This window comes from Momordica charantia (genome assembly GCF_013281855.1).
Source record: "Momordica charantia cultivar OHB3-1 chromosome 8 unlocalized genomic scaffold, Mcharantia_2.0 BLBB01000008.1, whole genome shotgun sequence".
Taxonomy (NCBI): domain Eukaryota; kingdom Viridiplantae; phylum Streptophyta; class Magnoliopsida; order Cucurbitales; family Cucurbitaceae; genus Momordica; species Momordica charantia.
Window position 1 is genome coordinate 35,112,181 of NW_028275166.1, and position 27,142 is coordinate 35,139,322.

The 27,142-nt window shown below is 41.9% G+C and overlaps 3 protein-coding genes and 1 non-coding gene across 7 annotated transcripts; all 4 read left to right on the forward strand.

Moving 5' to 3' along the window:
* Window positions 1–14,012: 14,012 nt before the first annotated feature.
* On the forward strand, window positions 14,013–14,084 carry TRNAH-GUG (transfer RNA histidin (anticodon GUG)). Its single transcript has one exon. It is a non-coding gene; the product is annotated as a tRNA-His (tRNA).
* Window positions 14,085–14,260: 176 nt separating this feature from the next.
* Window positions 14,261–19,013, forward strand: LOC111021910 (protein Brevis radix-like 4). Of its 4 annotated transcripts, none has more exons than XM_088127696.1 (7): window positions 14,261–14,418; window positions 14,537–14,700; window positions 14,834–14,992; window positions 15,112–15,491; window positions 17,083–17,218; window positions 17,449–17,846; window positions 18,594–19,013. In XM_088127696.1, exons 3-7 carry the CDS (start codon window positions 14,864–14,866, stop codon window positions 18,670–18,672), a joined length of 1,122 nt encoding a protein of 373 aa, XP_087983822.1. In that variant the 5' UTR covers window positions 14,261–14,418; window positions 14,537–14,700; window positions 14,834–14,863; the 3' UTR covers window positions 18,673–19,013. The 4 variants fall into 4 exon arrangements, with proteins under 4 accessions (XP_087983822.1, XP_022154729.1, XP_022154728.1 ...); XM_022299037.2 differs by having other exon boundaries at window positions 14,537–14,673; window positions 14,781–14,992; XM_022299036.2 differs by having other exon boundaries at window positions 14,537–14,673.
* A 4,493-nt stretch (window positions 19,014–23,506) lies between these two features.
* Window positions 23,507–25,002, forward strand: LOC111021865 (F-box protein At5g49610-like). Its single transcript, XM_022298969.2, has one exon. The coding sequence runs from the start codon at window positions 23,713–23,715 to the stop codon at window positions 25,000–25,002; it is 1,290 nt and encodes a 429-aa protein (XP_022154661.2). The 5' UTR covers window positions 23,507–23,712.
* Window positions 25,003–26,315: 1,313 nt separating this feature from the next.
* LOC111021896 (uncharacterized) lies at window positions 26,316–27,023 on the forward strand. Its single transcript, XM_022299011.2, has one exon. It carries the CDS (start codon window positions 26,462–26,464, stop codon window positions 26,855–26,857), a length of 396 nt encoding a protein of 131 aa, XP_022154703.1. The 5' UTR covers window positions 26,316–26,461; the 3' UTR covers window positions 26,858–27,023.
* Window positions 27,024–27,142: the final 119 nt, after the last annotated feature.

Below are 27,142 nucleotides of genomic sequence, written 5' to 3' on the forward strand. Positions count from 1 at the left end.
GCTCTTCCAGCCGCCGTTAACTGTGTAACCTTCGCCCACGCCCACTCCTTAGCTTTGTGCTCCACTCCTGCCTTCTTTGCTCTCTCATATCCGCACGTGCACACCACGCTCCCTCTCCCGCGTCGGTGGCGGTAACACCACATTCTAAAATTTGCCCCCAATGTTTGCCATATATTCGAAAGTGCCCCTTCTCTCATCTTCCGTTTCGGAGATGAATACACTTTGACCAAAATGCCACTGGAATCTCCCTAGACCTTGTGTGTGGATTTCTATTTTCCTCAATAATAAAATTAAGTAATGCTGTTGCTGTCACATTAATCGTTGTTTTATTACAAAATTTCACCAAATCCAAGTAGCATGTTCTATCCTATAAGAATGATGCTGATTTTTCTTTTTTTTTTTTTGGTGATATTATAATTATTGAATAATTCAACTACAACAGTTGCGCAATTTTACTATTATTATTATTATTATTATTATTATTTTAATCTAATTAGTGGATTTGACGAAGTATTTAGTAATCCAGCCATCAACCATGCAATACTAAGCACTAACACAATAGTATACTTATAAAACTGAGTGTAATGGTGTGGGTGGGATAAATTTTAAAAAATAATGAATAATAGCTACCTTTTAACTCAGGTACAAAGTATATTTGATGTTTTTCAATCATATAGTTTGCTATTATATATATATAAAAAATTGTTTTCAAATATTAGTTTATAAATATGGTTATTGAATTGATGGTTTATTTTTTATATACATAAATTAAATTTTATTTATTTTTCATTTAGGATGAGGCTACCATTCTATATTTCAATTATGGTGCGAGCTTATAGGTCAATTATTTACCGGTAAAATAACAATATCTTCATCAAATCTCATATTTATTTTATTTTACCAGAGAAAGAAATCTTGTATTTACTTGGAGTAAGAAATCTCGTATTTACTTGGTCGAAGTTTGAGTAAGAAATTTTATATTTACTTGGTCCAAGTTTGAGTTGTGTGAGTCATGTAAATATGATACCTTGGATATAAAGTAATTAAAAAACCTTAAATTTTTAAATTAAACTACACAACTAGGAAATGAGTTTACTTTTATTTTTTTAACACATGCAAATAAACACAAACAAAACAAAAAAAGGGACTGGTGTAGACTTTCACGTGGCAACCTCGAAGCCAAAAAAATGTAACAAATCTCACAATTGCTCGAGGGGAAGCTATTCCAACCAAGTTTAGTCTTCCACTATTATTTTATTATGAACTACATAGTTGTTTGAACGGTTACACCAATAAAACTATACAGTCGAGTCATCGTGAAATCTCTTGGATCTCCCAAATGATAAGGTCAATTTTTGTGATATTTGTATAATTTAGCATTTTCAGGAAATGTGTTTAATTTCAAAAGCAGCTAGCAACACACAAATGGTAATATTACTTCCTTTAATGAAATATAATAGATTGTTACTAAGATTCAACTACTGAGGCATAATATTATTGATCAAAATATTAGCGGTTGACTAACTAAAAAATGTAGTCGCTAAGATTTGTATTAATTTTGAATGACCACTTAGTATAGTTTGACTAAAAAGAAAATAGGGAAGATTCTAGATTATAGTGGGAAGAGAGTTATGGGTGCAATCTAGGGGTAATTTGGTAAAGTGGAGATACAATGTCTATGTTTGTTGTTTAGCTTTAAAAGGGCTTTATCAAAATCGTGCTTGGAAACGCAACAGAGCGTCAAGGGAAAAATAAGACAGAAGACTCGCTTCGGCTCCGGTCGTCGTTAGAAAAATATAGCCCATTCACAAACCTCCACGTACCCACTTATTAATCAAAAGTCATAATCTGCACACATTTATACTTAGGTCTCAACTTGAATTTGGTTCAATCAATTAAATCTCAATTTATCACAATGTTGTAAATATTATTGTACTAATACGTACATATACTATAGAATTTATGTATAATCTTTTGAATTTCAAAATGGTGTTTTTTTGTTTTCTAGGAATCAAGATGGGGTTGACTATTAATCAAATAAAAACTGCAGAGAAATTAAACAAAAAGTTCTATACATATATGATATAGCGTCCAAATGGGATAATATTTTAAAAGACAATGTTTAAATCAATATATAAAATAGTTTTCCAATGACCTTACCATCTTTTTAGTATTTAAAAAGTTTTTAATCGCCAATATTAGAGTATTTGTTGAGATTAAATGTTCAAAATTCCACCTCATATTTAAAAAAAAGTATGTTAATTGTTTATTGACTATTGATGGGAAGGTTAACAAGATTATTTAACAGTAATATTAATTTCAATATCTATGGTATTATTTATATCCTTCAATGATATGTTTTATTATTTACGTATCATACTTTGAGCACATGTTGATTAAGGTCGAAAAATAGGGATGTGAGATTTATCATTTTGGTTTACAATTAATTTTGATTATATAATAGACTATTCAATCCAATAACTCATAACTAAGTTTACATATTCTTATATTTTAATTTAATATAAGGTTGGGACCTTACATGAAGTTGACTCGCATACTAGCATTATATTAAGATATTTTATTTTCAATGTGTTTGTGCAAAGATTTGCACAACAGTGTGTTCTTGGTTGTAGCTCGAACCCGGCCTCCGGACCGACCTGACCACTTGGGCGGACCTGCACAAAAAGGTGAGCACTCAGACGATCAAGTCAGTATAGGTCGGATTCAAAGTCTAGTTCGAAGCCAGAAATCATCGTACCTGATCGTGGGTTGAGGTCCTCTACTTATGGGTGGTAGTCCCGCTAATCTCGCGACGGTTACACCCGGTAATCTCGGGACCGTCGGTTACACCCGGTGATCTCGGGACCGACGGTTACGCCCGATAATCACGCCGCAGACAGTTGCTCACATCGGCCCCTACCGAGCTCCCCTGTAGGTCGGACCTGGGCCAGGTTCACCTTGGCCCTCATACTTAGCTTTCTTCGGTGTTGGTGGCAGCCGTCTCGGCTATCCGAGCTGTGATGACTCATGAGCCATCTTGGAGCACCAATGGGGGTCCTCAACGTGTCCAGGGTATTCCCTTCCCCAAACATTGGCCCCCTCTCTGTTTGGTCCGATCTCGACCTGGCAGAGAAGTTCATCCGACTTGCTTTGGACACGTGGCGACTTCCTATTCGTGGGAAAATACAACCGTCGCGGAAGATTTATCGTCGGAATATTCAAATATTCCGACGCTTCGGATCTCACAGAGGATCTTAGCCGCTCGTTGATTACACGTGTACGGTGGGGAAATTCCTCTGACGGGCTATAAATGCCCCCAATCCTTCAGATCATACCTTACGTTCCTTGAATTCTTGGAGTTCGATCTGAAGGCAGCTCGAACCCTTGGTAGGTCGGTCTCTTCCCTCTCTCTTTCGAACATAATTGCCATGTCGTCCTCTATTAGCAGCAACCTAGGATCCAATTTAGCTCGTAGGTTAGAGTCCGAGCTCGAGGAGATAGAACACTTTAGAATCTCCGATGACGGGGAGGATAGCGATGCCTCCACTTCAGGTCAGGGTTTGGAATACCCTTCTAGGATACCTGAGCACTACCTCGGATCCCTTCGTAGGGGGTTCGCTATCCCTGAGAACATCTTCCTAAGGCTTCCGGAGGAGGGGGAGAGAGCTGACCATCCTCCAGAGGGATGGGTCACTCTCTACTTCAAAATGTTTGAGTACGGCCTCAGACTTCCCCTTCACCCTTTTGTCCAAGAATTTCTCTTCCGGACTGGGTTGGCTCCGGCTCAAGTGGCCCCCAATGGGTGGGGTGTCATTTTCGCTTTGGCCATCCTCTTTTGACTTCGAGCTCGGGATAGTGAGGAGGCCGAGCTGTTGGACGTAGACCAGCTCCTCGCGTGCTTCGAGGCGAAAAGGATAGCTAAGAAGCCTGGTCGGTTCTATATGTGCGCAAGGAAAGGCGCATGCGGTATAGTTAAGGGGCCGACCTCCATCAAGGGATGGGTGAGGAAGTGGTTCTACGCTTCGAGGGAATGGCTCGCAAAGGACGAGTCAGGTCGTTCCTTCTTTGACGTCCCCACTAGGTTTGAGAACCTAGGTACGGAGTAGTTCTTACTTTTCGTAATTTTCTCCTGTCATTCAGGTCTAACTCGGATTTTGTCTTCGTGCAGTTTCAATCCGACCAGTCCTCGAGCTTACGCAGGCCTCCTTCGATACTCTGAAATACTACAAGGAGCGCTTTCCGAGGGGTAGGAAGGTCGGAACCTTGGTGACTGACGAACTGCTGCTTGAGTCCGGGCTGCTAGATTACAACCCTGCAGTTCGTCCCATTGAATCCTCTAGGCCGAACTCTGAACTTGGTATGCCGAACTTGCCTTCCCCCTTTTTCCTCTAACCTTGTGTTGACCCTTGTTTTTATCTTGTAGCCATGGTTTGCGGATTTGCAAGCGGCGTGAAGCGCAAGTCTAAGGGTCGAGCCCATGCTCTTGAGGCTGCCCAGAGTTCGAAACCGCCCACCCCTGCCGTGGTAGGGCCTGCCTCGGAAGATCCAGCCCTGGTGATCGAGCTGGAGTCTTCTGGGGGTCCCTCAAGGGAGAAGCATCCCAGGGATCAGACTGAGGCGGTGGACGCCTAGACCGAGGCGGCGGACGCCCCGCCTTTGGGCGAGGAGGCGAGGGAGGAAGCCCCTCTAAAGCGAAGAAGGAAGAAAAAGAAGGCGATCTCTCCCTCGGAGGTCGAAGCTTACAGGGTCTTGCCTGCAAGTTGGGCTGATCGGGTGGACGATCCTGCGGCTAGGATGGGCGGGACGTCCGATGTGACGGCGCAGTTCAGAATTGAGCCGTCAAGTCTCGGGGTGAGGGAGCAGGTGACCCGCATCTCAGCTGCGAGTTTGGACCGCTGCCTAAGGATGGCGTCCAAATTTGTGAGCACCCCTGGGTCCGTTCTGCAGAGGACCATTGACTACGCCGCCGAGGTAAGACTAGTGCCCTATCTTTTGCTTGACTTCGCCCTACAGATAGTTCGATCTAACTTTTTCCTTGTACTATTTCTCAGGCGTTTGTTGCTTCCATTCAATCGGCTCTGGTTATTAAGGCCGAGCTGGATGGGAGGGAAGCTTTGGTAGCGAGGGAGAAAGTGGAGTTCTCCACTGCCTTGGAGGCTGCTTCCTCCACCATGAAGGATGAGCTTCTGAAGGCTCACTCCGAGGTGGAGACTTTGAAGGCCGAGGTGGAGTCTCAGGCCGAGCTACTGAAGAAGGAGGAGGACAGGCGCAAGGCTCAACTCCGAGCTGCCCACGCCATCACCAGGGGCTTGGAGAAGGAGAAGTTCCAGCTCCTGAAGGAGAAGGACGACATGCTCCAGGCGCTCGAGGCGAAGGATAAGGAGTTGGAGCGTGCGACTGCCGAGCTGGAGACGGCGAAGGAGCGCCTCAGCAATGGAGTCCTGCTGGAGGAATCGTTTAGGCAACATCCTGAGTTCGATGGATTTGCCAAAGACTTTTCTGACGCGGGCTTCAAGTTCCTCATGAAGGGCATTGCTTCCGACATGCCCGACCTTCAGATCGATTTCAGTGGTCTGAAAAGGAGGTATGCCGAGAAGTGGGCGTCTGGGCCTAGCGGCACCCCTGGCCCCCAAGCGTTGGTGGATCGGTATGTCAGGGATCTGGACTCTGACTACTCCGATCCCGAAGAGGACCAGGTCGACTCCACTCAGGAGGGCGCTCCCCCAGCAGGCTCTTAGGCGACCACCCTTCATGAGGCTTTCCGCTGTTCTCCCTCCCTTTTTCTTTTTGTTTGTAAGTGTCAGGGCAGAGCTGCAAGGTCTATAAGCCTTGGCTCTGCTCTTCATTCAATAAAGAGACTCCCATTCGCTTCTACTTTGTTGTTAGTGACCTCTTCGCTTTTCCTTTGAACTGCAGCTAATGTCACCTCGCACCTCTTTACTTTTGAGGTCGCGCCTTTAATTAAAATAATTTGAAAGTTTGAGTTTGAATCTCTTAATGTTCGACACATTGCACCAACTCTGGATTTTTAACATTTCACCCTTAATTCAAAAAGGTAAAAAGGCTAAAATCCTAAGTCCGTAGCTGTTCTTCATATCGTTCCTCGTACCCCCAAGTTCGGAGGCTTGATCATTTTGAACTTTTCACATCGCCCCTTTGCCTTAAAGGTTTGAATTTTAAGTTCGTCAGTGGTTTTCGGCATCGCACCTCGTACCCTTAGGCTTCGAAGGATTGAATTTGAACCAACTGCTGGAATGCGATCGCGTGGGAGTCCGTGGCCCCCATTTAATTTCTGGTCGAACTCGGAAGCACGAAATTAAATCATCACATTTATTCCGATCATAATGCTTTTGGAACAGTCATTACAAATTCATTGAAAACCCTTTTGGCATTTCAAGGATAATAACGCTTCAGGTGTTCCGCGTTCCACGGGTGCGCGAGGACATCTCCTTTCAGATCGGCCAATACGTACGTCCCAGGTCGGACTATGCCCTTGATCTCAAATGGGTCGTCCCAGGCCGGATTAAGGGCACCCACATGCGTTTGGACCCTCCTTAAGACCAGATGGCCGACCTGAAAGGCCCGAGGTCGAACGCGGGCATTGTAATGTCTGGCCATCCTGCCCTGATATTCCGCCAGGCGTAGCTGGGCCATTGCTCTTCTTTCTTCCAACAAGTCGAGGTTGAGGAGCAGCTCTTCCTCATTTGTCGAAGGCTCGTAATGCTCTACTCTGTCAGATGGCATGCCGATCTCAACCGGGACTACAGCTTCGGAGCCGAAGGCCAGGGAGAACGGGGTCTCACCCGTCGACCCCCGCTGGGTGGTCTGGTACGACCATAGAACTTCGGGTAGCTCCTCGGCCCACCTGCCTTTCTTGGAGTCCAGTCTAAGTTTGATGCCTCGCTTGATGATCTTGTTGACCGCCTCCACCTGCCCATTTGCTTGCGGATGTGCGGGGGACGAGCTGAGATGACTTATGCCAAGTTTGCTGCAAAAGTCTTTGAACTTGGCGTTGTCAAACTGCTTCCCATTGTCTGTCACTATGGCCTGTGGTATACCAAAGCGACATATGATGTTCGTCCATACGAAGGACGTGACCCTGGATTCCGTTATGTGGGAGAGCGCTTCGGCCTCGGCCCACTTGGTGAAGTAATCCACAGCAACCACAGCGAACTTGGTCTGGCCCTTGCCCAAAGGGAAAGGACCAATGATATCTACCCCCCACTGCGCGAATGGCCACGGGGCCGAGATGGGGGTGAGCAGCTCGGGAGGTTGGTGGATTATGGTTCCGTAGCGTTGGCAATTGTCGCAAGTTCTAACGAACTTCTTGGCGTCCTGGCTGAGGGTCGGCCAATAGTATCCTTGTCGGATCACTTTGGTGGACAGCGACCGGGCGCCCGAGTGATTGCCGCACACTCCTTCGTGGACCTCTCTGAGGACGTACATGCCCTCCTCAGGGGTTAGGCATCTCAACAGAGGCAGGGAAAAGCCACGTCGGTACAATGCCTCATCTCGGACCACGAACCGAGCTGCCCGCCTTGCCAACTTTCTGCGCTCCTTGGGGTCTTGTGGTGAGTTGCCCCTAATGAAGTCCGCGATCGGGTCCATCCATGAGGGTTCTGGAGCGCCGATCTCCATCAGATCTAGCTCTAAGATCGAGGGATTATCTAGGATCTCGACGGGGACCGTCCTGGCCAGGTCGGTCTCGTACGCCGATGCTAACTTGGCCAAGGCGTCAGCATTAGAATTTTCTGCCCGCGGAATCCGGCTTACTTCGTAAGTTCGAAACTGGGCTAGGTATGACCTGACCTTGCCCAAATACTTCTCCATTCGGGTGTCTTTGGCTTGGTACTCGTCCTTGATCTGGCTCACAACCAGCTGGGAGTCACTGAAGACCTCAACACAAGAGGCCCCCAATGCTTGAGCGACTCACAGGCCGGCAATAAATGCTTCATACTCAGCCTCGTTGTTAGAAGTCCGGAAGCTGAACCGCAAGACATACTCAAATCGTTCACCCCCTGGTCCGAGCAAGAGGATCCCGGCTCCGCACCCCTTCTCATTGGAGGATCCGTCGACATAGACTGTCCAAGGCAGGTCGGACCCGCTCAACTCGGAAGGTGGTGTGAGCTCGGCTATGAAATCTGCCGCTGCTTGTCCTTTCAACGCAGTTCTGGGTTCGAATTGGATGTCGTACTCACTTAGCTCTATTGCCCACTTCATTAGGCGTCCGAAAGCTTCCGGCTTGTGGAAGATACTTTTAAGGGGCGAGTTAGTGAGCACCACCACCGTATGGGCTTGGAAGTATGGGCTTCGGGCCGAGGTGACCAAAGCGAGAGCCAACTTCTCCATCTGAGGGTATCTAGTCTCGACTTCGGTCATAGCCTTGCTTGTGTAGTAGACCGGGTTTTGCCGCGCTTCCTCTTGCCTGATTAGGGCTGAGCTGACGGCACTGTCAGACACTGCTAGGTACAATTGGAGCTTGTCCCCCGGCATAGGCTTGGCAAGCAAGGGTGCCGAACAGAGGTAGTTCTTCAATTGCTGAAACGCTTGCTCGCACTCCGCCGTCCATTCAAACGGCCCTTTCTTTCGTAAGACCTTGAAGAAAGGGAGGCACTTGTCCGTTGACCTTGAAACAAACCGGTTCATGGCCGCAATCCTGCCATTGAGGCACTGAAGCTGTTTCAGCGTTTTAGGTGCCTCCATCTCGATCACGGCTTTAATCTTTTCGGGGTTGGCCTCGATTCCCCGGTTGTTTACCATGAAGCCAAGGAATTTTCCCGAGGAGACTCCAAAGGCACACTTAGCAGGGTTGAGCTTCATTTGATATGCCCTCAGAACCTCGAAAGCTTCGGCCAGGTCGGAGAGATGCGACTTAGACTGCTTGCTCTTGACAAGCATGTCGTCCACATACACTTCCATATTCCGGCCGATCTGCTTGGCGAACATTTTGTTCACCATTCTCTGGTAGATCGCTCCTGCGTTTTTTAACCCGAAGGGCATGACCTTGTAGCAGTACAGACCTTGGTCTGTTATAAAAGCGGTATGACCTTCATCTGGGACATGCATCTTGATTTGGTTGTACCCAGAGTAGGCGTCCATGAAAGTGAGCAGTTCGTGCCCAGCTGTGGCGTCCACGAGCTGATCAATCCTCGGTAGTGGGAAGCAATCTTTCGGGCATGCCTTATTTAAGTTCGTAAAGTCTACGCACATTCTCCACTTGCCGTTAGATTTTTTAACTAATACAACATTGGAGAGCCACTCGGGATACGAAATTTCTCTTATGTATTCAGCTTTCAAAAGTTTGTTAACTTCCTCAACAATTACATCACTCCTCTCCTTGTTTATAGGTCTTCTCTTTTGTTTCACAGGTCAGAATGATGGATCTATGCTGAGGCGATGCGTCATAATTCGCGGGTCAATGCCAGACATGTCCTCATGGGACCACGCAAAGACGTCCGAGTTGGATCTGAGGAAGTGGATTAGCTCCTCTATGTCGGTGGCCCCCAGCTTGGTTCCTATGCTTACCTGCTTCTCGGGACTAAGCAGAGGAACAAGCTCGAGCTCCTCAGTGGGCGCGGCAAACTCCTTCCTCGGCAGGTCGGCCTCGAACTCGAGCGTCCCATCCCTGAGAGTTTTGAGGGCGCAGACCGATGGGCCTTTGAGTGCGGCGGCATAACACTCCCTCGAAGCGGCTTGTTCTCCTTGGACCGTGCCCACGCCGTTGGGGGTGGGATACTTCAAAACTTGATGAAGTGTTGAAGGAATGGCCCGAAAGGAGTGGATGATGGGTCTCCCAAAGATGGCGTTATAGGCCGACCTACCGTCAACTACCACGAACTCGGCCATTTGAGTGATCCGGGTTTGGTTCTGCCCCAGCGTGACCGGCAAGTCGATGCAACCCTCTGGGATGACTGACTCTCCAGAGAACCCAACCAGCGGCGTCGGGCTTCTCCTCAATTGCGACCTCGTCCAGCCCAAGGCGAGGTAGGTCGGTAAGGACAGGATGTTAGCGGATGCGCCCTCGACTACCAGCACTCTCCTAACCACCACATGATCAATCAAGGGAGCAATCACAAGGGCATCATTGTGGGGCAGGTGGACCTCCTCCAAGTCTGCACCGTCGAAGGTGATTGGGCAGGTCGGCCCCTGCTCCTTGATGATGCACACCTCGCGTCTGGCTGCACGGGCTAACTCCTTTCTTTTATGTCCGGATTGACCCCCGCTTGGCCCTCCAAAAATGGTGTTGATGACCGCAAGTCGGTCGGTGCGCCGAGGTGGCGTTCTAGAACGCTTTCGCTCCTCCTTTTTCTCTGCTGAGCTGGTCCCGGGCTTTCCCACAAACTTCTTGAAGTAGCCGTCTTGAGTTAGATCTTCAATTTGGCGCTTCAATTCCCAGCAGTCCGACGTGTTGTGGCCGTGCTCCCGATGGAAGCGGCAATACTTGTCCTTGCTGCGCCTCTCCGGGGCTCCCCGAAGTTTCTCCGGACGCTTGAGTAGTTTTTCCATTGCAGAATCCTCGATGTTCGTTAGGATCTCGGAAATTGGAATCGTGGTTGGGGTGAAGCGCTCGTAAGGTCGGCTCCTGGTAGGTCCGTTCTCCGCCCTTCGATACTCAGCTCGGCCGCTGGAGAAGGATCATTTGTCCTTGGACTTGGAATCCGCCCTTTCATCTTTTCCACTTCTGCCCCGGCCGATCTTTCGTTCAGGTCGGTCGGTTTTGGTTCGGAGGAGCTCCTGTCCATCGATGACTTTCTTCGCCTTCTGGAGCACCTCGGCGAAGGTGGCCGGGGCCTCATCTCCAAGTTTCACCGTGAGGGCCTCATCGGCTAGACCGGTGAGGAAATAGCACATGGCCGAGTCATCGGAGCAGTGTGCGACCTTCAACTGCTCCTCCTGGAATCTGGTGACATACTCCCGCAGCGTCTCCCCCTCCTTCTACCTGATGGTGGCGAGATGGGTCGCTGTCTTTTTGTCGTAGTGCCGAGAAGAGAACTGGGCGAGGAACTCCCTTCTCAGCTGAGAGTAGGTCGAGATCGACCTGGCTGGCAATCTCCGGTACCACAATCGCGCGCTGCCAGTAAGCGCGATCTGAAAGGCGCGACATTTGATTGCGTCTGATGCCGCTTGGAAGTCCATGATGCCTTCAAAGACTTCAACATAGTCCTTGGGGTCCTTCGTCCCGTCATAAGGCTTCACGGTAGGAGCTTTGAACTTCGGATGGATTGGTGCTTCCAAAACGTCCGAGGTGAAAAGCGATTCTCCCAAGTCGCCATCGTTCAGTGAATCGTCCTTCTGCTCACATTTGGCCTTTAAGGCCTCCACTTGAGCATCGAGCTCCCCCCTCAGCTGGTCGAATTCCTCCCTTGTGATTATCCCTGCGGGGTTGTGAGAGGATTCAGCCTGCTGGTTGGAGCTCCTGTGGGAGCGGGATGGCGACTGCCCTTTTCGGAGAGACGAGCCTCTCTTTCGGTTGAGATGCTCGCGGAGGTCTCCCCTCTGGCGAGTGTACCCCTCACTCCCGTTGTCTTCGGGACGTTCCTCCTCGGCCGGGCCGAGGTGGGAACCCCTTTGCTCGAGTGCGTCCATGCGTGTCGCCCGATTTTCAGATCGGGACCCTGCGCCTGCAGCTAGCACCATTTCGTTATACATTGCCTCCATGGAGCGCATTTGTGTGCGCATTGCCTCCATCTCTCTCTGGAGCGCATCAAAATTCTCGCTTGTTGGAGCCGGGGCTGGACCCCGGGCGCCCTTCTTAGAGGTCCCACCTCGACCACGGGTGGCCTTGGACGTCCTCGGGTGTGCAGGCGGCAGGGCAGGCGCGGTGATTCGTGCCGACCTGCGGAGGGGTTCCGCTGCTAGGCTGTCGTGACCTTGCCCCTCTACCGCCGCTGCTCCGACCTCCCTCTGGTGAGCATCGCTGGCAGCTAGAGTCCTTCGATCCGTCGTATTGGTCGAATTCGCTGGTTGAACCATGTTCGCTCGCGTGTTGGTTTAAAGGAATTGAGATGACTTAGATTGTCAGTCTTCCCACAGACGGTGCCAAATGTTTGTGCAAAGATTTGCACAACAATGTGTTCTTGGTTGTAGCTCGAACCCGGCCTCCGGACCGACCTGACCACTTGGGCGGACCTGCACAAAAAGGTGAGCACTCCGACGATCAAGTCAGTATAGGTCGGATTCCAAGTCTAGTTCGAAGCCAGAAATCATCGTACCTGATCGTGGGTTGAGATCCTCTACTTATGGGTGGTAGTCCCGCTAATCTCGCGACGGTTACACCCGGTAATCTCGGGACCATCGGTTACACCCGGTGATCTTGGGACTGACGGTTACGCCCGATAATCACGCTGCAGACAGTTGCTCACATCGGCCCCTACCGAGCTCCCCGGTAGGTCGGACCTGGACCAGGTTCACCTTGGCCCTCATACTTAGCTTTCTTCGGTGTTGGTGGCAGCCGTCTCGGCTATCCGAGCTGGGATGACTCATGAGCCATCTTGGAGCACCAATGGGGGTCCTCCACGTGTCCAGGGTATTCCCTTCCCCAAACACAATGAATATTATTTAAATATTTACCATAGTTTTCGTACACATTTAAAGAATGCAATGGTTAAATACTTGTTAACCTTTGTGTACATTTATCTTTGAAGTGTGAAAAACATCTCACAAACATTTACAATGGAGCTTCGTTAGGAAAACAAATTAAACGCTTACTACAATAAAATTATAGAGGAAAAAAATTGCATACTGCATACAGTGGATTGACAAGAAGTCTTATTGCATACCTCTAAAGTAATAAATGTATTATTTTCTCATGTGTGTGTATATATTGTTTTCTTTTCGTACATATATATATCCAAGTTATTACATTTTATTCAAACTATCATATTTAAGCTAAGATGAACATAGCTCAACGGTAATTAACACGTACTAATTTATTCACGGTTGGATGTTTGATTTTCCAACTCCCAAAATTATTATATTAAAAAAAATTGTCATACTCAAACCACAAATAAGGATCTAAATTAAAATTCATTTTCATACATTAAAATTAACTTCACTTGAGGGTTTAGATAATTTTTTAATTTTTTAATTGGTCATATATTTGTTGGAGTTCAAGGTATGCCAACAAAGTTAACTAAGAAATGAAATAATTATTTTAATTTATATGAAACCAAAATAAAGTCTCGAGGATTATGTTCTAATAATATATATTTTTTCTTTTCCTTATTTTTTTTAGAGTACAATAACAAATAAACAAAGGTACAAAAAATGCGGCCCATGTAACACGGATTTGTTGTTTCTCCACAAAGCACGATTGGTTCTGTGGAGCTCCAACTGTTCATAGCTATGGTATTTATTAATCATTAGTGGGCAGCATTTTCTTCCCTTCCTCCACCAATAAATGTCAAATGACGGATTTGGACATCGGCAACTCCATCGTCTTTCTGCCCTTTAAGGTAAAACGCCACTTAAGGAAAGAAGAATGTCAATAGCTTTAAAATTTCGTAGGCAGCAATTATTGGGCATAAGCATAAATTCATCCCGTAAACTCTAAAGTGCTTCTCCCCAAGCCAATTTAAAAACAATATTGTACCTTAAACAATTTTATCCCATTTGATTTTTTAATTAAAAATATTATATATTATTCTCAATCGTTGAGAATCTAGTATGTGAGGGACAACTCACTCTACAAAAAGTAATGTAAAGAAATCTTAAAAATTTAAACGCCAAATTGTAATAGTAAAATACTAAAGATTTAAGAAATTAGGAAAACTGTTTCAAAAAAAAAATATTAGGAAAACAATTAGTTGCTGAATAATCATGAAAATAAGAGAATTAAAAACACCTCCTTCTTTTTAAAGTTGAAGGATAAATAAAACAAAATATCAGCTGAAAGACTCGATATATAAATTAAAAGGTTTCCTGAAAAAGTTCATCGGTTTAAGTTAGTTCACCAATTTCTTTTTGCAATCTAAACTATGTAAATCGTAAAATCGAAGCTATCTTAATATGTTGTGGCTGTAGTTTAGTGGTGAGAATTCCACGTTGTGGCCGTGGAGACCTGGGCTCGAATCCCAGCAGCCACATTTTATGTTTAATTCTTTTTTGGGGAAAAAAAAAGGCTAAATGGATCTCGATTCAATAGAAAAGGGCCCAAATGTGAGGAAATGGGCCTGAAGCCCAGGTTTGGCGAAACTTGAAATACAAAGACCGGGAAGGAAGACGGAACAGAGTGCGCAACAGCAACCGGTATAAAGCCGGTAGCAGGTATGGACAAAAGGAAATCGCACAGTTGGTGAAATGAAAATTGAAGACATGCCATAATTGCGATTGCCCGGCAACCAACAATTTGTTTGACACTCATTTGCGCTCCCTCTCACTTCCACCCGGAGTATCCGCCATTTGCTCTCCGACGCCACGGTTCCTTCCGCCGTCCTTTTCTCTATTCAACAAATTCTTCCTCCATTCTCGTTCCAGTGTAAAATATGGCCAGATTTTTGTTTTCATACTCTGCTTTCTTCTTTTTTGGTTTTTACAGGGAACCACTGCACCTTAGTCTATGATTGGATTGAATCATTCTGAGCGCGGACAGCGTCGGTGTCTTACTTTCGTCGTGCCATAACTGAATCAGAACAACTGATCCCTAATTTTCGAGAAGAAACTCAAGATCCAAGAGTCAGAATCTGCTCTGTGTTACTCTCCGTATTCCTTTTGTTCTTGCTCAACTTCCATTTTCTTTTTCTTTCTTCGAAACTTATTTCAAGTAAAATTTGGCTTATCAGCGCCCGGAAGTGAGTGGCAGCGATTGAGCATTTATTTCGCTGCTTGGAACTAGGTTGCTGGAGAAGTGCTGTAAGAGGTGAAAATGCTGACATGCATAGCTCGTTCTAAGAAACTTGGAGATGGCTCGTTGAGTCAAATTGAAGAATCGGACTCCGTCAGCGTCAGCGGACCCGGAAGTAAGCAACAATCTGTCAAATCTCTGACAGGTCAGGTACTTTGAGATCAAAATCCTACTCTCTTAGTCATCCGTTTCATGTCGTGAACTGTTATCGGGACTGGAATGTGGGCATTCAATTTTAATTCTCTGCTCTGCTTGTCCGTCCTTTTTAGCTCAGGGACATGGCGTTAAAAGCGTCGGGATCGTACCGAACTTGCAACCCTTGCGCAGGGCCGATAACGCAGAGTCGACTCAAGAACTGCAGCTCACAGTCGGACGGCGACTCGGAAAGGTTCAGGTGGGCGTACAAGCGGAGCGGCAGCTTGAGCTCCATGAAAACGAGGACCTGGGGGAAGGAGATGGAAGCGAGGCTCAAGGGAATTTCTAGCGGAGAAGGAACGCCCAATTCGCTGAGTGGGCGCCGAGTTGACCCAGTTGTGTACGTTGAGGAGAACGAACCCAAGGAGTGGGTAGCCCAGGTCGAACCGGGTGTGTTGATTACATTCGTTTCACTTCCTCGTGGAGGGAATGATCTGAAACGGATACGTTTCAGGTACGCTCTATGCAGATTGATATCAACGGTACAGATTTTTTTTGTTTTGTTTTAATAAGTTACTTTGCCGTTTGTTTGACTTTAATCATATAGCGTATGTGAATGTGATTGAGGATGTGCGGTTGCGGTGGCCCTTTTAATCAACTCGCGGTCGCCACCTTCTTTTTCGACTTTTTAATTAGCGACAGAAGTGGGTCATTTACTGGGACTTAGGGGCGTGTTTGGATTTTAATTTCATTTCCTTCCCTTTCAGGTTTTAGAAAGATGGGGCTGGGAGCTTCATTTTCAGTTCTTTATTTGGTTTATTATTCTTTCTGGAATTTCCTTGCTTGTGTCCGTCACCAGAGCTTGAATATATACTTCAGTATCTTTGGTTGCAAAAGGTGAGGAAGAAAATACAGGGAAAATATTTAAAAGAGAGAGAACAAAAAAATCTTCAAAAGCGACGTTCAAACATAGCCTTGGAGTAATCTCCGTTGGAACTGTTTTCATAGGTGGGGTCTGATTTTTCACAGTAAAGATCACGCCTTCTCATAAAAAGCAATCAAGAAAAAGTCCAAAAGTAGAACTCAATTGTGACGTGGGAGTGGTGGGTGGGGGCAAATTTGATTGTGGTGGGGAAGCTTTATTCCCAGTATTGTCGTCGTGTCGGGGAAGTCTCTTCCCTTTCTTTTCAAAAATTCTTCACGCCTACCCTGATTCTCGAGGATTTGTCTTCTGCTAATAGAGTTTTGCCACAAGGCCTCTACTTACTTCCCACATGCCAGACAAAATTGAACCTCTTACGAATCACATCTGGGCAATAAACGAGGAGGGGACGAGGTTATTCTTCATCTCGACCAATTTGATCTCTCTTTTTCAAGGGGGACACAACCTAGTGACTAATTGTATACTATTGCCCTCTGCTACATGGGACCTGACTCGTTCTTCAACCCGCAATAATTGATTCGACTGCCTTTGAATAAACTGTTGGCCTCATCCGTAACCATTTGAACCCTCTGGATTGACTTTAAACTACGTGACACCAACTAGACAATCCTATCATATTATCTTGGTCTTTAACATAATGAAGTTCGACAGGTTTGGATCTAGTGTTAATAGGCTTTGGGTACAGAGTCAACATTGACACCTCGAAAACTACTTTATTCAAAGCATTAAAGTTCACTTTGCTTTGTTCTTTTTTTAATTTATTATTTAACTTTTGACAGGAGGAAATTGGCTTCCTATTGACAATTTTCATGATTTGCAGCACTTGGATAAAAAGTTATTGTATGTGACGCGAACAATAATCTTTGCTAGGTCTCTTGACTGCTTTGTGTTGTGAAAAATTCTCTCTTTTTGTCCACACCTTTTTAACTGTGTAAGAAAACAAAAAAGGAGAGACCTTTTTTTTAATGGTATCTGATCTCTATGGCCGTGATATATAGCGATTTCCTCCAAATTTGTGTATTTTAGTTGCTTCTCAGTATCTCAAAAGATCTGCAAGCAGTGAAACAATAGGGAGACTTGTTTTTTCAAGTAATGGTTGATTCTTTGCCTCTTTGGTTGGTATCTAGGGTTTGATTATTGTTTTTATAATTGTCTTGATTAGTCGAGATGTCTTCAATAAATGGCAAGCTCAGAGGTGGTGGGCCGAGAACTATGATAGAGTTATGGAGCTATACAATGTTCAGAGGTTCAACCGGCAAGCTTTTCCTCTTCCAACCCCACCGAGATCTGAGGATGAGGTAAGCTTGTATCTTATTGGCTCTCACACACACTAGGTAGAATGATAGCATATTGAAATCATGGAAAAAGGATGAAGTTGCGCATGTTAAATTTTCAGATTGTAACCTATCGTGTCTGATTCCCTTTTCTTTTAATGTAATTTTATTTTATTATGGATCATTTGGTTTGTGTATATTTTCTGTCTTGTTGTATCCTATTGATGAGGCCCCCCTTTCCCCCAAAACAACAGAGCTCAAAAATTGAATCTGTTGAAAACAGCCCCGTAACACCTCCATTAACCACAGAACGCTTGCCTCGCAATCTCTACCGTCCCGCTGGAACGGGGATGAGCTATTCATCCTCAGATTCACTGGAGTATCAGCCAATGCAGTATCGCCAGTACCAAGATTCAGGTCTAACCTCCACTCCAAAACTCTCTAGCATCAGTGGTGTAAAGACAGAGACATCTTCCATCGATGCATCCATGAGAAGCAGTTCATCAAGGGATGCAGATCGTTCAGGAGAACTATCCATCAGCAATGCTAGTGATCTTGAGTCTGAATGGGTTGAACAGGACGAACCAGGGGTTTATATTACAATCAGAGCATTGCCAGGCGGCAAAAGGGAACTCAGAAGAGTTAGATTCAGGTACTAAGATTCTGCATCATCTTGTTTTGAATTTGTTATGTGTACATAGCTTTCAATAGTTTTTCCAGCTTGGAGTTGCTGCAAGTGAGAACCTCATTACTCCAGTTATTAGGCCAAGTTCATATCTTTACAAGGTAGACTAGCATGAAAGTTGGTGAGGTTGGTTGACATTGTGGTAGTGGTTAGATAATTTTAGCTTGTATCTTCTAGAATCTCTATCATAAGAATAGTTGAGATTGGCACCCATGATATTTGTGTTGGGTTGAGATCCAAAATCAATATTATCCCACAAGCCAATTAATATGTCATAGTGAATAAGACCATTTTCTACCTATCTGTAGAGGTGAAATGTGGCTTCTAGAGGTGAGGCCTTTTGGCAAAGCCAAGTCAATTTCTGGCCAATGTAGTCATCAAATACTCTTTTACCTTTTGCCTAGATGACGCTTAGAACTTGGGTAGTCTGTAAAATATTTTCAAATGTTCTAGTCTTATAGGTTGCTATTGCTCTTATGTTCCCGCAAGCTAGTAAACTTTCATACTCTTGTTGGTCTATTTATTTTTAGTTTAGACTGAGGATAGGTCAGGTTACCCATAAGCTTCTAGCCAGTGTTCATTGGTTCATGTTATAGTCATGTTTGACTTATACGGCATATGCAGCACGATTTGCTTTAATCAAGTCCATTTTTGTAGTCAGTCTCTCCACGACTCGTTTTGTTGACTTTGTTGTTTCATCTTTGAATGGTGCAGCCGGGAAAAATTTGGGGAGATGCATGCTAGATTGTGGTGGGAAGAAAACCGAGCCAGGATACACGAGCAATACTTGTGAGAGAAACAATGCAAGAGGACACTTTTCGAAAGTCTGAAAGAAGTGGTACTTTTTAAAAATTTATGTTCATTGGCATGCTTATAGAGATCTTTGGGGTGCTGTTGGCAGCGTACGATGTTTGGGGGTATACATATACATGCGAATCCAAGTTGCATTGCATGTAGTCACCACAATATGTGGATGTTAGAATTTATTTTTTAATAACTTTTTTGTCTCTCTGTTTTACATTTTGGTTGAAGAGGCATTGCCTATGTATTGTAGTATGGTGGGTGTAAAACTTTAATACCTAATGTGTCAATATCAATGGAAAAGATTCAGATGTGCGGGCTTCCTCCTCTCAATTCAACAAGTACAAATAACATATATGAAAAATATGAGAACTGTATTGACACTTAGAGAACCACAGAAGAAGAGTTTGAGAGATTCACCCCACTGTCTTGAAGGACTGGATTCACACAATAAAAACCAATAGGTTGCAGTAGAGCTCTGAGAAATTGGGCGATGGATTTTCCAGTCCAAAGTTTAAGAAACCTTGAAGCTGAACTCATGTTTGGCATGGCAGCAATGGCGTGTCCTGCAGCTGTAACTGTAAATTGTAATGCAGCAGCTGTGAGTGAGTGAGGTGTGAAGCGAAAGAAAAGAAAGAGATGGAATTAGAAGGCAGCAGAAAAGACAATGATGGCGAAGAAGAGGTGATTTGGCAGACAAATATTAGTGGACACTGAGGGAGGACTGTTTCTCAACAACCGACATGGAAGGATTCGGAGGGAATGAGAAAGATTTTTTCATCTGGAAATTGGGAGAAAACATGAAACAGCCCATATGAAATCGCCTTTGTCTTGCCTGTAGCCCGCATTTAAAAAAAAGTTGTTTTTCATATCAGATAAGATATAATTGTTTGGATGGGTAATTTTTTATACCCATTTCAAGACCAACAAATAAATAGTTTTAAACAATTTCTGTTTATCTATAATAACTATTTTCCCAAATTGAAATCTAAATGAAAATATTAGATTGCAAATAAGTCTTCAAATACATCCAGAGAACTTTTTAGTTTTGAGAATCATTTGGCTCATTTACCTCACAATCTAATATTGGTATTTCAATTTCAAAAAATGATAATAAAGAATAAGTGATTTAGAATATAATTGCTAACGGCAATTTGATGATAATAAATATTTGTTAGTTGACGATTTTTCATTATCCAAATTTCAACTAAAACGTAATTGTTGACGACCATTTCATAATTTATAATATTCTTTTAGGTATTTCTATTTAATTCACAATGAACTGTTTCAATTGTTGTCTTCTGTTTATTTTATCAAAAAAATAATAATAAATAATTCACCTTTTCGTCTAATTTACAAATGCCCACGTCAGGGATTTGAGACTTTGGGCTGGATTAGATTTGGGCCTGACTATGTCGGCCTACCAAAATTATGAAAGCATGATATAAAAGGGCCCAATAGCCTGTTTAGGTCCACTTGTTTGCTTGTCCGCTTAGGATCAACTTAAGGAGGCCGGAATGCAGATCGGCCCAACTTATTTATCCTATTAGTCAACTTGGCTGCTTGCCGACCTAGGCCAAATTATTGAGGCCAGAATGCAAATCGGCTCAAATTGTGAAAAAAAGGGGCCAATCTCGGAACATACAAATAACTACAAATAAAAGTAGCGTTTTGTTGCCTTTTGATGTGTTTTCTTCGTTTGTTTGTCTTTTTCTTCTAAATTCTGTTTTATATATACTAATTATTTTCTTTAATGTTTTTTTGAAATTAATTTTGATCACTTGGAAATAATTGAACCCTATAAAGAACATGCAAACAAAGGTAACCACTCTAGAACTCAAGTCGGTTCCAATTTGAACTATTTAATCTCATAACGAATGATCAAATTTTGCATATTTGTATCGTATTTATAGACATCTGGGATCGAGTCTTACTTGTTGTCTACTTAGCACATCACGTGAATCTTGGCATGAATTCAATATTAGTGATAAGTTGAGGTTACAGGGTCGATTGTGTTACCTTGACCCTGGCCTCTTGTGGTATGATATTTAGAGGGATTTATAGGTTAAATCCTATGTCACAAAGTTAGGGATACTGGGATAGGTTAGGGACTTCTCAATCTCTGTCCTTACCCCATTTAATTCTACATTTCACCAAATTTTGGATTTCCTACCGGTAATTTTTCCCATTTATTTTTTATTTTTAAAAATTATTTCTCAATTAAATATCTTTTAAAAAGAAATTTCTAATTAATTGCTTAATTTCCAATTATAAAACATCATTTACATAACATATATATATACACACGTATACATATACATGTACACATATATAGGTGGCGACGGAGACGAGGCATGTTCCCCATTTTCGTTTAAGTGACGAAATAAACCTTCTTCCATCCTCACACCATAGAGAATGGATTCTTGATTAAAAATGTACATTTCTACACGAAGTATTACAACTTGAATCACTCTCACCCTCTAAATTTTTGCCACGTGGTGTGTCATTTTACGACTCACAGCGAAATGATGTCTTTACCATACTAAGAATAGAAAAAAAAAAGAATAATTTTTACTCTATTGGTCAACTTTCAAATTAAAAAAAAATGCAACTTATGTTGCAAATAATTAATATTAATAATTCTGTAAAAATAAAATAGTTTATTTAAATCATAAAATGTGTGATTTAAAATATAAGAACATGAAATTTTATCTTTGATTATATTTTGAACAATTTACCAAGCATGCCATCTTTTTTTAAAGTAACTTTAATTATGAATGTGAATAATTATGAATATGACATGAAAAGTTTCGCCTACATGTTCCTAGAGTTTAATTCTAACAATTCATGATTTTACATTTAATTATAAATAATAATAGAATTTTATAGATTTTGAAATTAAAAAAAAAATACATCTTCACTCCTAGATATGTTTAGTTTTCTTATATTTTCTTTCTTCGCTTTATCTTAAAATTTAAGATTTAGTAGTGTCGTATAATACAATGATTTAGCCGACTAAATATCTTTGTTGGTAGAAATTGCAAAATAAGATTTGGTTGTGATTGTATTTTAGTGAATACAAAATATAGGTATCATTTCCTTTCATTATATTTTGTAGATGTTTTTTTTATATTTTTTTATTCAATAAATAATATGATTATTTGTTGACTTTATGCAAGGTAATTTATCTTCTCTTTCTTTTTATTTTATTTTATTTTATTTCATTGTAATATATTTTAATACATTAAATTTGACATATTTTATTACACTATCTTATTATTTTAGAATTATTTTTTTGATATAGATTTTGTGCTCAATTTATAAAAAGTTAACACATTTTTCATAATGTATAACAATTTATTATTTTTAATATACCAAGCTATACTATATTTTAAAAGTATGTATTATATTATGAAATGTTATAGAATGTTGTTCTATTATTATTTTTATTTAATACAATAAAAATATATTATTCATCATTTATCAAATTTGCACGAAAAAATTCATAAAGTTCTTAACTGAACTACATTAATATAAATAATAATTTATATCACGTACTAATTTACTGCTATATAAAAATTATAGATAAAAAATTTAAGTATTTGTTTTTTCAAGTAAATGAAATGAGGTAACTTTGGGCTTTAAATGTTCCGTGAGTTTATTTTTTAAAATTATTTAGTAGCTCAAATCATTACAAATTCACGACGTATGTCTTTCGCTCAACAAAACCTCTAAAATTTTTAACTTAAATTTCTTGAAAATAAATATGAACGTTTAAAATCTATATTGAGAATCTGTATTATATTAAAAATATAATCTTGAAGAGATATTTTGATGAATGATTTTTACTCATGATATCCAAAAAATTTCAGTAGAGTGATTTATTTTTTTCTTTATTTTTAGTCTACAAAATTTTAATGGAAAATATAAGATTTAAATAAATACTTTATAGAATTAAAAATAATAACTTCAGAATTTTAGCCTTTGAAAACTGTTAACCATGGTTGATTAGTTTTAAAGATAATTAAAAAAGAGAGAGGTAGTCAAAAAAAATAAAAAATAAAAAAGAGAGATTTTTAACACCTTTTTTTTTTATTTCGAAATTTGACATGATAATAAGATTATCTTGACTTTGTTTAGTTGAAATTTTTAATTTATTTTAAAATTAAAAATATCTGCCTTATAAAACTATTTACGAGTCTTTTCGTTTCAAAATAGTATTTGACTTATGGTTTAGGGTTTTCAGAATATTTTTCTTTTCCTTTTTAAATTTGTCAAGTTGACTATGATATAGAGATACTGCCAATAATATCTGCATTCAAAATATTTTGAGTGAGACAAAATAGGATGTGATTTTAATTTATATAGATGAGTAGGATTATTTCCTTTTCCTATTTATTTTGTTCATCTTAAATTAAAAATATTAACTTTATAAATACTATTTACATGTTCAGTTTTTATTTTAAAGAATATTTTTTTAAAAGAGATAGATATGTTTAAATTTTTTTTTTCCATTCTTTGAATTTCAAAATCTGATAAAAATGGTCAGGTTTTTTTAATAATAATTATTGTTTATTTTAAATTGAAATTGTCGACTTATAAAACTATCTACAATTATTTTTAAAATACTATTTAATTTGTACTCCTATTGAAATTTAGAAAAAATACGGATTAATATGTGTAATTCAAAATATCTTTATTGTAATAAAATGGGAAATGATTTAGATAGAATTAGGGTAGGATTCTTTCCCTTTTCTTATCAAAATCTTAATCTTATTAGTTTTGAGGATTCAAAATTAGTTGGTTTACATTATCGTTTCCTTTGACGCGCAGGAGATGGAATTGAGATAATTTATGAAACCTCAACCAAAACTTAGTTTATTACTTTGTTTCCAAGTTTCTTTAGGAACCCTTTTCTCCCAAGCAACTATATTTCGCCTATAAATTCATTGTACCGTTTCTAATTTCTCACATGGAATATTGAGCTCCCTTCCAGTGTTATTAGATATAGCCATCCTTTTTGAATTTGAATATGAATATGAATATGAAGATGGCGGATCTTCCTGAAGAAATTGTGATGGAAATTTTGAGCTGGTTTCCCCTGGGACAGGTGGAAAAATCGAAGATCCTCTCCAAGCCCTACGCAAAAGCCACTTGGGAAGCTTACTACAGAAATTTGAATGCGGAGCGGCAGGGTGGCCCCGTCTTAGATGGCTTCTTGCTCCAAACCTACCAAAAGATCCACCGCTATTTGTCCTTCGTTTCCCCACGCCCACCACCATTTAGCTCTCCTTTTCATCTATCGTTGAGTTTCTTGCCCGGCACCGACCCTGAAATTCTAGCCGTAGCTCCCAACGGCTTGGCGATATGCAAAACACGTCACCCTGGCCGGCGCTACTTCGCCCCAATCTACTGCATTTGCAAGCCCACTACCAAGCAGTGGAAGGGCATGCCTCTTCCCAAGACCCGCTATTCTACGACAGGAATTGCCATTAGGATCGTTAGTTTGGACCCTCTTCGTTTCAAGGTGGTCCGCTTCTCCAAAAACCATATCCCCTCCAAGCAACCCATGACCAAATCGTATCTGGTATGTGAGCTGTTCGACTCCCACACCTGGCGATGGAGGCGACTACATGACGTGGTCTTCCCCTCTTATTCAGGCTACATTGTATATGGTTCTCCTAATGTTTCTGCTTGTGGCTCTGCCCATTGGCTCCTCGGCGACCAAACTATACTCGCCTTTGACTTTGACGTCGAAACCTGGTCCTTTATTGCGCCGCCAGACCACTTTAGCCTCCAAGATTGTAGTGGCCATCATCATCGAGTAACTCTTGCACAGTACGAAGGAAAGCTTGCACTGATGATGCAGGAGACAAAGGTGAAAGCGACGGAGGTATGGGTGATGGAGAAATATGAAAAGAGAATATGGACCAAAAGATTAGATTTGGCGATGGAGATGCCAATAGCGTTCTACTCCTCTGATGTTGCGATGAACGTCCAGATGTTTACGGAGGCCAAGTTCTGTAATTTCGTGCATGGAGGTTGCACTTACAGCCCTACGCGAGGGGCAATGTATGGGTGTCCCGATGTTTTTCCTTTCCTATCGGATTTTGAGCCATGCAATTTGTTCGATACCGCTCCTCCTCGTCGCCTCAACCCTCGAACCATGCTCAAGATCCTAAGAAAGCGTTTGCTTGCCATCCAAAATAACGTCCATCTTTTACTTTCATTTTTTTTCTTTTTGCATATGGACGCTATTTTTTTACTTACTTTCCTGCGTACCATTGTTATTGCATCTACTTACTCTTCAAATTCAGAATAACATTAGTATATACAATACAATTGGTTCATTACTTTGTTTATTTCATGTCTTAAATTTTTTTCTCTTAGTTTTTGTGTGTGTTTGTTAGTTTCCATTTATAATTGGTATAAATGTATTAATGTTAGTATATTGACATATGAGACTAAATAAATAGCAAATATTAAAACAATATATATTTACACACGTTTGTCCATTTAAGGAAATAAAATTGCTACTTTTTCACAACATTTAAGGAAACGATCATTTTAAATACAATATGGTTAAGTGTCTGAATTCACTCAATAATGCAAATTAAAGTTGATTGCCGAAGAGCATTACAGTTTATTTTGAGGAAATTATAAACGCTATTGGATAGTTTCTGTGATTTACCTATGATTGAGTTAGATTTTATATTTAATTGTTTAGAAAATTAAAATTGAGAATAATTGATGTTATTGTTTGATTAGAAAATAAGGAAATGAAATTAAAAATACAAAAAATATTTTTTTGGTGGCCGTTATTTGGAGAGATTTTTGAAAAGAAACAATGTGATGGATTACATATATGCTATACCATGACTGTCACCATTTTCAAAGAAAAAGAAAAAGATTTTTTTTTGTTATTTATGGAAATAATTTGGAGAGATTTTGATGAGATTTTGAATCCATACCTTTACTAAAACTTGAAAACTCTAATTCTATAACCACAGCACAGCAGTGAGCAACCCCAGAGAAAAGAAGCATGAAAATTTAGATGATGTTCAAGTTTCCACGTTAAATGGGCACAACACAGAAGTTAAACCAAATTGTAATGCATAATCCTAATTAACATACTTCACAAATTATTAGATATCCAATAAATGAATTAAATTTACCCAACCCATTAGCTTAAGCTTTTAAGTTGAATGGTGATTTATTCATCCTTTAACATGATATTAGAGTGGGAGGTCCTGTGTTCGAACTCCTGCGTAGTCGTAATCGTTTCCTCCCAATTTTATATGGATTTCCACTTATTGAGTGATGGTTTATTCATTCTCTTATAGGTCGCTAACTTAGGAGAGGACGCTGACTTCGTCTGCGCCTATAGACTACCTATCATTCATCCTTGGAATCCAATTGACATTGTATGTAAACCGTAAAGGATACTACAATGATTTGGGGAGGGGAAAAAATACAATGCAAGTACGATATTGCTGCTGCCTGCAATATCCCTCCCAAACTGATTCCTGAAAGGTGATTGGGCCAACAAGATAATGTTATCGTCAATTTAAAGTGCAAAAGTTGCCACGTGGGAGCAAGCTGACACGATATCTCTAATTTGGACCGCTCACTCGTTGAAGCTTCCATTCCACCACCTCTGCGCTCTCTCCTAAAATCAAAGTCAGTAGTTAGGAAGAGGCAATAATCTAATCTCTCTCATAGAGATTGGTAAGCTTCAACTCAACCAAGTTTGAAAGAGAAGGCAACAGATCAGAACCCCAATGGCTTCCACTTCCGCAGTCTCGGTGGCGATGCCGATTACTAAGGCGAGCGCGAGGAGCTCCCAACGCTTTGGCAGGGCAAGGGCGTTGCCTCTGAGGCCTTCCAGTTCCAGCAACCCAACTCCAACTCCAACTCCAACTGCTGCGCCTGCATCGAACTCCGCCGCCAAGTTCCAAGTGCGGGCTTCCTTGAAGGACAAGGCAGTTGCTGGACTCGCTGTCACTGCGCTCACGGCCTCCCTGCTTATTCCTGAGGTGGCTGAAGCTGCTGGGCCTGGCGTCACTCCTTCTCTCCAGAACTTCTTGCTCAGCATTGCCGCCGGTGGAGTAGTGGTCACTGCCATCATCGGTGCAGTTTTCGGCGTCGCCAATTTCGATCCCGTCAAGCGGACCTGAATCTGACCAGTTATGTTATCATTTTCCTCTTCGCAACGCCGTCCCCTGATGTTCCATTGTCTCTAGTGCTTGTTTCTGCATTTTGTGTGAAATATGCGGCTCCTGCTGTAAATTCACCAGAAACTATAATAATATATTGAATATAAAAGTTTCAATTTTCTCAAAAGTCATTTGGCTTTCCCATAAATCTGTATCGCTTCAGCTTTGTGTTCTTGATTGATGCGCCCAAAGTCTTCCACGGCATTCAACCTAGAAAGGCATACTGAGAGCAATATGCGATCACTC

What these genes read in the sequence shown, in the direction of transcription:
- LOC111021910 (XM_088127696.1), top strand. Translation starts at nt 14,864, where the DNA reads ATGCTGACATGCATAGCTCGTTCTAAGAAACTTGGAGATGGCTCGTTG. An exon ending in TCAAATCTCTGACAGGTCAG is followed by an intron (nt 14,993 to 15,111) that starts GTACTTTGAGAT and finishes CGTCCTTTTTAG; the next exon opens with CTCAGGGACATGGCGTTAAA. An exon ending in CACCGAGATCTGAGGATGAG is followed by an intron (nt 17,219 to 17,448) that starts GTAAGCTTGTAT and finishes CCAAAACAACAG; the next exon opens with AGCTCAAAAATTGAATCTGT.
- LOC111021865 (XM_022298969.2), top strand. Translation starts at nt 23,713, where the DNA reads ATGAATATGAATATGAAGATGGCGGATCTTCCTGAAGAAATTGTGATG.
- LOC111021896 (XM_022299011.2), top strand. Translation starts at nt 26,462, where the DNA reads ATGGCTTCCACTTCCGCAGTCTCGGTGGCGATGCCGATTACTAAGGCG.